The 11,265-nt window shown below is 51.2% G+C and overlaps 1 protein-coding gene across 1 annotated transcript in view; it reads right to left on the bottom strand.

Annotated features, from left to right (window-relative positions):
• Positions 1-246: 246 nt before the first annotated feature.
• Positions 247-11,265, bottom strand: part of EPHB1 (EPH receptor B1) — a 68,747-nt gene continuing 57,728 nt past the window's right edge. The window contains exons 10-16 of the mRNA XM_065675159.1: positions 8,215-8,337; positions 5,492-5,739; positions 5,135-5,350; positions 2,910-3,059; positions 2,100-2,293; positions 1,429-1,584; positions 247-1,055 (exon numbers count right to left, since the gene is read on the bottom strand). Coding sequence (XP_065531231.1) covers positions 947-1,055; positions 1,429-1,584; positions 2,100-2,293; positions 2,910-3,059; positions 5,135-5,350; positions 5,492-5,739; positions 8,215-8,337 — 1,196 coding nt within the window. The 3' untranslated portion in view covers positions 247-946. The remainder of the gene's footprint in view (positions 1,056-1,428; positions 1,585-2,099; positions 2,294-2,909; positions 3,060-5,134; positions 5,351-5,491; positions 5,740-8,214; positions 8,338-11,265) is intronic.

Here is an 11,265-nt window from a genome sequence, read left to right as displayed (position 1 = left end):
GGGAGCTGTGGTCACAACCCCTGCTCCCCCCTGGGCTGGGGACCAGCTGGCTGCTGGCCGCAGGATCAGCAGTGATCTTCGGTTACGGACAAGCAGTGAGTCCACAGTAGGGTAATGACGTACACACGCGCACGAGCGCACACACACATGGGAACACCTCTTTCTGTTTTCCAGGATGGACTGGTATCTTTTTAAATCCTTTTTTTTTTTTTTCCTTTTTGGAAAAAAAAACGCAAGCAAAAGAGAAAAAGAAAAAGAAACCAAAACAAAAACCCCAAGGTTTTCTATTGAAGGTACATCACTTCTTCAATATGAAGACATTAACTGGATTGAGTCGGATCCTCCATGCAGTGGTCAGCGAAGTCCTTTGGTAGTTGCTGGAGCAGCACCTGGGTGGGATGGCAGGGAGCTGTGGAGAAGTCTTCAGGACACTTTTGCCCAGTCCATGAGCAGAGAAGGGAGTGGGGTGAGCAGGGAAGGACAGGGCAGGGAGGGAGGTCAAAAAAAGAAAAGGAAGGTGGTTTCTCCGGATGGGACGCTCCATCTCATGCCTCTCCCTTCCCCCTTCTCAGTTTTGACCACTGCTCACTGGTGGTGGGATTGGAGTCTGGTCTCTAGGGTTTGGGTTTGCTTCCCCAACGCACATTGGTTTGTCTTCATTGTTTTTCTGTGTTTGTTTTGTTTTTTAAATATATGATTTGTACATATTTATATGTATTTATAAGCTGTTCCCCATGACATTGGTAAGTGTGCTTTTGTTGGTGAGGAACGGAAGTCACCAGTTAGAAATGAGTCCCAGGAACATCCTTCATCTGCGGTCACAGTCCCCAGGCAGCGGCAGCACCTCTCCAAACGCTGCCCCATGGGGCCTGTCAGTTCCTCCCCTCCCACCTCTGCCCCTCCGCTACGTGCCCTCCCCGTCCCCTTCCCCATCGAACAAGGGACGTCATGCCATCGAGGTCAGAGACTGACTCATCTGTACTCGCATGGACTGGACACTGTTCAGGATCTTCTTCTGGTGCCCAGCCAAAGTCACCCCTATTCTCAAGAGGTCTCTGGAAGACAGAGAGACAGAGAAATATCAGTGGGCAGCTGAGGGCTGGTGTATTTGGTTTGCTGTCTCTTGGTGTGGTGAGGGATGTAAACTCAGCTGGTCCATGCTTTTCAGCAGCAGAACAGCCACAGTGCCCAAGTGCAGCCCTGTCCGCTGGGACAAAGTGGGACCAAGAGCAGGGAGACCCACAAACTGACCCCCAGATGGTGAACACAGCCACCTCCAGACTCAGGGTGCTTCAGCTGACCAGTGAGATGGATACTCACACCCTTCCTTTGCAGGTGCCTTAAACTGACCTTCCCACCACCCTCAACCCCAACCTGCCCTGGGCAGCATCCAGCTTTCAGTCATGCCTCACATGGCACTCAACTTACTCGGATGTCATCTGGGCAACAAGCTGCAGGGAGGTGAAGCCAGCAGTCAGGAAGCTGTCTCGGTACTGGCTCATCTTCACAGCGCTCAGCCAGTCATCTACTGAGGTAAAGGCAGTGAAGTCGGGGATGGAGCGGTCAAGGAGGGGCTGAGAAGGCCTGCAAGAGGACACACCGCTGGGGACAAGCCTAACCAGTGCCTACAGGCTGCCATGCAAGAGCCCAGCCAGTGCACAGATGCCCTCCCCAAGCCTGTGCTCTTGTGCATCCCCCAGCACTGTCCTGCTTCTCACACATGCCTGAGACAAGGAAGGCCAATAAGGAAGGCCTGTCCCATGGGAATACTGCTCTACTGAGCAGCACTTTGCAACCTCACACGCTGTAATCCAGCTGCAGGAGCTGCAGGGATGGAGACACTGGCAGAACAGACATTGCACACGCATGGTCACACACCATAAAGAATCAATAGCAAAGAATTATTGCTGTGGCTTGACTGAAAACTATGTGTTCTTTGTCTGCCTGTCAGGCAGAGCAAAGACAGAAACCCCCCCTGCCTGGCAAACGATTGATGAATTCCTATCCTTCCCTCCAGCAGCAACAAGCCGTGCAGGGAGCCTGTCGCCACGGCTTGGGATGCAGACCTGAGAGCATCCCCCGTGCGCCAGGAGACTCACACAGCGGTGATGGTAGCCACAGTTTTGAGGCTTGCCGGGTTGCGGATCATTTTATCCAGGGTGTTGACTATCTCAGTGAAGCGAGGACGGGTGTTGCGGTCCTTTTGCCAGCAGTCCAGCATCAACTGGTGCAGGGCAGCGGGACAGTCCATGGGTGGTGGGAGCCGGTAATCCTGCTCAATGGCATTGATGACCTGCAGGGTAGTGGGGAAGAAAGCAGCATGTGAGGAGGATGAGGTACTTGGAGATCTCAAATAGGAGGAAAACACAGACAGAGCAGTGGCTAAGCCACCTCTGCCACTCATTCTGAGCCAAGCTCCTTGTGCGGGCAGAGGTGCTACAGGCAGTGCTGCCACAGACTGGGAGGGCAGCTGCCAGCCCATCTGATCAGCAGCAAAGGGAGCAGGAGGAGACGTTCCTGGCTCCGACGGAGCTGGGGCCCTCAGAGGTTAATCTCTGCTCTGATGCTCCGTGCACCGCAGTTCCTCTCTGCGGAGAGCTGCCACTCATTATCTCAGCAGATCACATCGGAGTACAGCAGTCCAACTACCAAAGCTTTTTCCCTGCTCGCAAACCCTCTGAACATTTTCAAAGGCCCTGCGGCTTGCTGAAGTCCAATTACCAGCCCACTGGCTTTTCTTCCCAATTTCCCTCCTTGCATCCTCCTGTTCCCTAGCCTGTTTCATCTCCGAAACTGAGTGCTGCCGAGGCTATGTGAAAGAGCAGATAACCATTCAGGCAGGGATTTGTTTTGGGAATAAGCCCACCACCACCACCTCCAGAGCTATGTAAATGACCCCCAGTGCTTACATCTTGGTTGGACATGTCCCAGTAGGGCCTCTCTCCAAATGACATCACCTCCCACATGACGATGCCATAGCTCCAGACGTCACTGGCCGAGGTGAACTTGCGGTAAGCAATGGCCTCTGGTGCTGTCCACCTGACGGGGATCTTCCCCCCCTAAGGAAAAAGGGAGAGCAGCTGAGAAACAGCTTCCTTGGCACAGGAGGGTGGACATCCACGAGCCAAGGTTGGAGCCATTCTGCACAGCCCTGGCTGCCAGTCCTGGGGATGCCACCAAGGAGTGAGCTGGTGGTACCCGATGTGATGAGGAGACAGGAGCCAAAAACATGTCCATGGATGTATCATGTACCTGCACAGAAAGGCCTCACTAAGCAAAACAAAAGGGTTTATCCCACTCACATGTGACCCCTGAATGACACCTCCCCAGTCCAGCTGCCCTACAGGACCCAGCACATCAGTAACCTGTCCCCAGGTCCCTTACCCAGGGAGACAACAGGTGACAAGGGCTATTAGCAGGAATGCATTAGCGCTTATCACAGGCTAAGAAGCCACAGCTATCCCGATGCATCAGCCTTCAATGGAAACAAGGTCTAACCTAAAAGCATTCTCTTCAGTATCATCAGGGCTCCCACAACAGCTGGAAGGCCCTTCCAGCCCCACTTCTGGAGAGGGATGCAAATAGAACACCTTTAAGCCTCAAAGGAGACTCAGAAAGCACCAAAATAGGAAAGCACCTTTGACACAGGGCCCCTCATTTCTCCTAAAGGCTCAAAATCAGGCTCAGTGTCTCAAACCATCCCATTAGCTGCTGGCAGGATGGGAAGGGCTGGAGGCCATGCCAAGAGGACAGGGATGCTGTGGAGGGACAGTGTGTACAGAGGGAATGCTCCAAGGGAAAGCAACCCTGAAATAACAGCAAAACCAGCCAAGGGATGAAGGAAAACCACAGACATGTCCGGTATTTACTGGGGGCAGAGCTGCATTGTAAAGCATTCAGCGCAATTGTTTTGCGTAGGCTTTCTGCCGAAGTGTCAGCTGCTCTTGAAAGATGAATGGCAAAAAATGAGATTTGAATAACTACAAATGGAGAAATTAACTGCTAGGTTGTTTTTCCTGCCTTTTCCCCAGAGCTAAAAACCTGCTGTGGGAGGCAGAGTGATGTAATCGCAGGCACAGCATCACTTCCCAGCTGCCGGGCAGATCTATTATGGCCTAAATTAAATAAAAACACAGATGAGACAACCTCTTTTATCTCTAAAGGAGGTGGAAAGGCTATTTCATACCTCATCCCAGCAGCTACTGCTGGGTGTCTGACCCAAGACCACTGCCTGCAGGGTAGGTCTGGGCAAAGAGTAGGGCAGGTCCATTGTAGGGGGGAACATCCCATGAGCAGGGGATGAAGAGCAACGGGCTGCAACTGGGTCAAAACACAAAGTCAGCCTTAAAGGCACTCCACAGGTTTCCCACTTTGGAGGCTGGAGCCCAAGAAACTGCTGCTACAGGAGTCAGTGCTGCCTTGTGCTTGCACCCAGTCCACAGTCTTTTAATTAATCTATTAGAAGAGGCCAACGGGTTGCTCATTCCCTTCTTCTCTAATCATCTTTAACACCACTAAGGGTCCCACGAGCTTGCTGGCCAGAGAATGGTCATAGTGGGGAGTTGGGTGCCTCCTGGGGTGGCAGGAAGCAAAGGGACAGTGGGGCTGCCATTACCTAGAAATGAGTTAATTAGGGATGAGAAGGGTGGCTGGGGAACAGCAGAACTTCCATTAGGGCTGACTCTTCAATTAATGCTGGAACAAGCTTCCAGCAGAGAAAGGCAGACCAGACCTGGAGCACCAGGGAGTTAAAATGCCATTGCTGTGCCATCGGGAGACGCTGTGATCTCCCTTTCTGTCTCTGCAGTGACTCCTCCATGCACCTTCCCTTCATAGAGGAGAAGGAAGGGGCTTATCTAGCTACTGCCAAGGGCAAAAAGGTGCTTGGAGGAGGAGTGATGCAAAAAACATAAAGGGAGGAAGAGAAAGGAGGCAAAAGAGGATGATGGGTGGGAACCACAGCCAGGGGCTTTGGGGCACAAGCCTGTGTGGTGGGAATCCTCCTGAAATGCTCCCACCCACGGTAGAATCTCTGGAGCATACATCCAGTGCCTTTCCCCCAGGTCCAGCTGGCAGCAGATGCAGGGCAGGCACTGGGGATGCTGGGCAAAACAAAACCTCACAAGGTACGTACCAAGGAGCTGGTGTAGGTAGGGTCGGACGTGTCGTCCTGCAAATAGCGCGAGAGGCCAAAGTCAGACACTTTGCACACCAGGTTGCTGTTGACCAGGATGTTCCTGGCAGCCAGATCTCGGTGCACATAGTTCATCTCTGCAAGGTACTTCATCCCAGCAGCAATTCCTCTGAGCATCCCCACCAACTGGATCACTGTGAACTGCCCATCGTTTTGCTGCAATCAGAAAGAGCAGGCACTGGCGTGAGCATACAGACCCCAGAGCTCTTCAGCCCAATCTTAGGAGGATGCTGCACCTCCACAGAGGACTACCCACCTGCCCTAACTGATTAAGGCAGAGGTATGCCAGCATCTTACCCGCAGGAAGGAGTCAAGGGCCCCATTCTCCATGAACTCAGTGATGATCATGACTGGTCGGCTTTTGGTCACCACCCCTTCCAGCCGAATGATGTTGGGGTGGTCAAACTGCCCCATGATGCTGGCCTCACTCAGGAAATCCCGGCGCTGCTTCTCGGAATAGCCAGCTTTGAGTGTTTTGATGGCCACGTAGATCTCCCGCTTGCCAGGCAGCTTCAGGCGTCCTTTATACACTTCTCCAAACTCCCCTGCAAGTGCAAGACCATCCGCTACTACCTACTCCTCCACAAAAAACATTGCAAAGCATAATGGTACCTTGAGCTGCTTGGTCTCCAAACCAACTGGATGAGGAATTACCTTCAGCAATACTCTCCTCTATAAATCTACTCACCTGTCCTCTTTAAAAGGGGCAATGTTTGCTGCTGAGAATGTGTTTAGGCTTGCAACCTTCTCCAAGGTGACAGAATCCAGCACCGACAGAAGATGCTGGGGTTGCTCTTGCATCCCCCCTAATAAGGATTTGCAGAGCAAGAGCAACAACATTTAAGGACTACCTCAAATATCAGTTGTCGGCCTTGATAATCTCAGTTGCCTTTTTGCACATCACTTATCTTGGAATGGAAAATAGTTGTGTTGTTTGCATTGCTGCCCTCTGATTAAAAATGCAGAGAAAACGTCCTCTCATTTTCAGTGTGAGAGTATTTCCTTCACCAAGGCAAAATTTGCCTGTGGAGGGATTATGCTTAAGCCAGGTTTGCAGCCACTTTGCCTTGATGAGTAGCAAAGGGCAGCTGATACATCGCTGAACTTGATCCCAATCAAACTAGCTCATTGCTTCATTGCAACTTCCCCTTGGCTTCTCACTTTCTCTTCTACAAGTGTGACACGTTAATTTAAAAATGGCAATAAAACCAGCACAGATGACATACAGATATGTGCATGCGTGTGTATATATACATATGTATGGAAATATGGCACAGACTAGAGCGAGATCTGATTTTTTCTTGCTATCTCATGGAAAAGCCAAATGGGAAATCCCAAGAGGCCCCACTGTCATCTAGCAAATATGTTCATAGAGCTTTTCCTGCCTCATAGGAACTTTGAGAACACAAACCAACTTTGTGTCCACCCTCATTCATCATAAAACCTGATGTCTTGAGGCTTCCTGGTCTAGTGGGCAGGTCCTTGAGGACTGGAGATTGGCCAACATGGCACCTCTCTACAAAAAGGGCAGCAAGGAGGACACCGGAAGCTACTAGCCTGTCAGCCTGACCTGAGTGCCAGGGATGGTCATGAAGCAGATGATCCTAAGTGAGATTATAAAGCACGTGCGGGAAAACACAGGGATCTGGCCCAGTCAGCATGGGATCATGAAGGGAAATTCCTGCTTGACCAACCTGATCTTCTGCAATAAGGTTACCCACCTGGTTGATGAGGGAAAGGCTGTGGACATTGTCTATTAGGAATTAAGTAAAGCGTTTGACACTCACACAATGTTCTCCTGGAGAAACGGGCTGCCCATGGCCTGGATAGGTGTATTCTTCATTGGGCTGGAAACTGGCTGGATGGCCAAACCCCCAAAGAGTGGTGGTAAATGTTATCACATCTTGTTGGTGACCTGTCACTAATGGTATCCCTCAGGGCCCGGTGTTAGGGCCAGTGCTGTTTAACATCTTCACTGATGATCTGGATGAGGGGATTCAGTGCACCCTCAGTAAATTTGTGGATGACACCAAGCTGGGTGGGAGTGTTGATCTGCTGGAAGATAGGGAGGCTCTACGGAGGGATCTGGACAGGCTGGATTGATGGGCTGTGGCCAATGGGATGAGGTCCAGAAAGGCAAAGTGCTGGGTCCTGCATTTGGGCCACAACAACCCCATGCAATGCTACAGGCCTAGGGAAGAGTGGCTGGAAAGCTACTTGGCTGAAAAGGACCTGGGGGTGCTGATTGATGGAGCTGAACATGAGCCAACTTGTGCCCAGGAAGCCAAGAAGGCCAACAGCATTCTGGCCTGTATCAGCAATAGCATAGCCAGCAGGGGCAGGGCAGTGATCGTCCCCCTGTACTGGGCACTGGTGAGGCTGCACCTCAAATCCTGTGTTCAGTTATGGGCCCCTCACTACGAGAGAGAGATTAAAGTGCTGAAGCGGGTCCAGGGAGGAGCTACGGAGCTGGTGAAGGGCTGTGGAACACAAATGTGATGAGGAACGGCTGAGGGACCTTGGGGGGCTAGTCTGGAGAAGAGAAGGCTCGGGGGAGACCTTATCGCTCTCTACAACTACCTGAAAGGAGGTTGTAGTGAGGTAGGGGTCGGTCTCTTCTCCCAAGTAACAAGTGATAGGACAAGAGGTAACAGCCTCAAGCTGCACCAGTGGAGGTTTAGCTTGGACATTAGGAAAAATTTCCTTATCCAAAGGATAATCAGGCATTGGAACAGCCTGCCCAGGGCAGTGGTGGAATCACCATCCCTAGAAGTGTTCACAAACCATGCAGATGAGGCCCTTAGTGACATGGTTTAGTGGGGAGTCTTGGCAGTTCTGGGGTAATAGTTGGCTTTAATGATCTTAAAGGTCTTTTCCAACCTAGTAAATTCTATGATTCCTTGAGGATTTCCCAGTGAAGGACCACACGTACATCCCTGAAAACTGCTCCAGGTGGGTGTCTGGCCACGCAGGAGCAGTGGAGAGGGCAGGGAGGGATGGGCGGCGATGGCGATACCCACCTGCTCCAATGACTTCTTCAATCTTGACGAAGGATACATCGATCTCCTTGGCGAACTCTCGGACTGCCTCGTTGGGATCCTCATAGGTGAAGGGGTCGATGTAGATCTTCATTCCTGGAGACCCTTGTTGCAGGAAATACAGGAGCAAAGCAAAAGGGAGAGAAAGTAAGAGTGTTTGTGCCATGGCCAAGAACTGGAGACCCCCATGTCCTGACACTCTCTGTACGCCCATTAAGATGGCTGCTATCACTGTCCTTACATATACCACCTCCATAGACCCTTAACATCCTCTTTGGTCTCCCCTATTCTACCTGACCCCCTCCTACACGGCTTCTTCTCCCCCTCTGCCTCTGTTCCTTCACTATTATCCTTCTTCTTCCTTTTCCTTGGCAATGGGGAGCAGTTACAGACATGAACTACAATTAGCTGGCTTTACGGTGAGGGCTTTATGAGGCTCTATGCATTACTGAAGAAATATTTATTTACCAAAAAAGGCCTCTGATAGCTTTGTGGCAGCTACTAAATTGACAGAGTGCAGCAATTATAATCAACAACCTGTATGGAGCCGTAAAATAGAGCTTGGCCCGCCTCCATGACAAGTGTGCGGTCCCTCGCACAGGGGCAGTGCACACAGCAGGACCCAACCATGCTGCAGGGAGATGCAGCAAGTGGGATCTTGCCTTTTTCAAATGGCAGAGAAATCAAAAGAGGCCCCCAGATTCCCCAGGTGGTGTTAGCGGACATCTTGTCAGGATGCTTTGGGGCTTGCAGAGCTGCCAGGGGCACAGCCACAGGTCAGAGCATGCCCATGGCCATCCCTGGGCCTTGGCAGAGGACTGGTGTTGTACCATAGTCAACAAAGGGGATCCAAAATGGGCTGCGGTCCCCCCTGTGGAGGATCAGCTTCCTATTTTATCAGCTATTTCTTAACCAAAAGTGGACTGGGGATGGTGTAGCAGCCCCTCAAGGTCATCTCTGGAGGAGACCAGGAGGAACATCACTGCCTGGTCCTCCTTCCTGAGGCACCCTGCCCTTACTGTGATCAACAGTGTTTGATTTCTGTCACACTGGTGTTTCCCAAAGGCCTTCTAGAGGCAATCACAGAGTAATGTATGGACCACAGCATTGCCCCTGAGCAGCTCCACACTGGGAATCCAGATCAGCTCCCAGCCACTTTACAAGTAATTTAGGAGGAGGCATGAGAGCCTCACAGAGGGACAGTGCTGGTGTAAAACAGCTACCAACAGAGAACTGCTTGCAGGGCACCCAGGACTTGAGAGGGACTGGGCAGGAGCATCCTTATGCCTAAAAGGGCCACCTGGGGCAAAAGCTCTGCACCTTGGAGGCAGGCAGGGAAAGCTGCAATGAAGCCATCTGTGCATCTCCCAGTTCATAAATCCCTTTACGGCTCTGCCTCATACACTTTAACTGCCCCATAAATTTTTTTACAAGAGCAGCTGATGCTCCAGCCAGGATTACAAAGGGATTTACAGGATCATAACTGAGACTGACTCACTGATCAAAATATTGAAGAAATAAAGGAGGCAATAATGCTGAAGTTTCCTGCCCACCGTCAACATAGGCTGGTTTTCAAACACCCTCTGATGTGCCCTGGGTTCTGCCCCTAGGCTCCATGAACACCAGGTTTAGCTCCCTCCCTAATGCCCATCCCATCCAAATGAATGGGATTAGGGCACCTAAACCCATTACTCATCTCTGCAAACCTCAGCCACCGGCTCATCATCACTATGCTGGCAAAACCTAGGCAAAATGCCAGGTACCGGAGCACAGCAAAGGCAACCCACGCTGAGCCTGCCCGCAAAGAAAGCTCTGTGCTCCTAAAATCACCCCAATACTCCTAGAAACTGGATTAGGCCATTTATCTCTACTGCAGATGACGGCAAACCCTTTATCACTCTGAAAGTTTAAGCGCTCTGCCCCACAACCCTGACTCCAGCATTAGATTCTTTCTGACATCATTTTTCCTTGGGAATAAATATTGCTGGGACAGAGAAAAAACCCTTTCCCACTGAATCACCGCCACTCCAACAGGGCGCTTTCCCTATCTTCCCTATCTCAAGGCTCCCAGCAAAGAAGAAGCAGAGATAAAAGCATGAAAAATGACAACCTGAGAGACCCCATCTCACCCCAGAACCAGCCCAGGGCAGTCCTTATCAGCTGGCAAACCCGGGGTGCTCCTGAGAGGAACAGCAGAGCTGCAATTGCTGTGCTGCTGCTAAACACATGGGTGATTTGTTCCAGTGGATGCACTTGTTACTCCATTAGTTGCTGGCCACAAATTTCCCACCTGTTTTGCTCAAGCATCTGCAATAACCAAGCGCCTGGAGGCTTGCTAACCTTGAAAGGGTTTTGCTGTGCATCCAGGAGCCCCAGCACCCTGTCTTCCTGGCACTGATCCTCACACATCCCAGCTCTAAAACTACACACAGACACATGCTTTGTTTCTTTCCCACCTGGTTTGAGCACCCTGTGTTTTGGAGTGCTTGGGGTGAGCTAGGAACACAACCAGGGCGTGAAACATTTCAAAACAGGAGGAGAAATGGGAGAAATAAGCCCACCTGCAGCCTGACACAGACCAAGCCATCAGGCATCAAATAAATCTTCCCCTGACTTCCAAGGTGCAGAAACACAGAGAAACGAGGAAGGAAAAGAACAGGTCCATTGTATTTAAGCATCACCCTGTGTTGTTTGGAAAGCAGTTTATTGTTTGCTGGGAGGCTTAAGGTCCCCCACAGCCCTGCCATCATGTTGGTAAGGTTTGGTATGCAGCTGAGAAGGTCAAGAGTTCTAATGTCCTGTTGCTGGCTTGGCTGGGCTCACCTGGCTGCCTCCAAACCCCCTCCTTCCCTGTCAGCACTCCTGTTTTTCTCTGCCAGACTGACCACTCCATCTCCACCCCTCCCCGCCTGCTCACACCCTTTCCAGCCATCCTTCACCCATCGCTGCATCCCGTCACCATCCCTTTTTTCCCCAAGCAGGTGCCCAGGTTTCTTCCCCAGGCAGGTGGTTTCTTCCGACAAGGAAAGCAAA

Source organism: Lathamus discolor, chromosome 3 (assembly GCF_037157495.1).
Source record: "Lathamus discolor isolate bLatDis1 chromosome 3, bLatDis1.hap1, whole genome shotgun sequence".
In the NCBI taxonomy this organism is placed as follows: domain Eukaryota; kingdom Metazoa; phylum Chordata; class Aves; order Psittaciformes; family Psittacidae; genus Lathamus; species Lathamus discolor.
The sequence above is the reverse complement of the archived record's forward strand: the minus strand, read 5'-3'. Positions and strand labels throughout refer to the sequence as shown.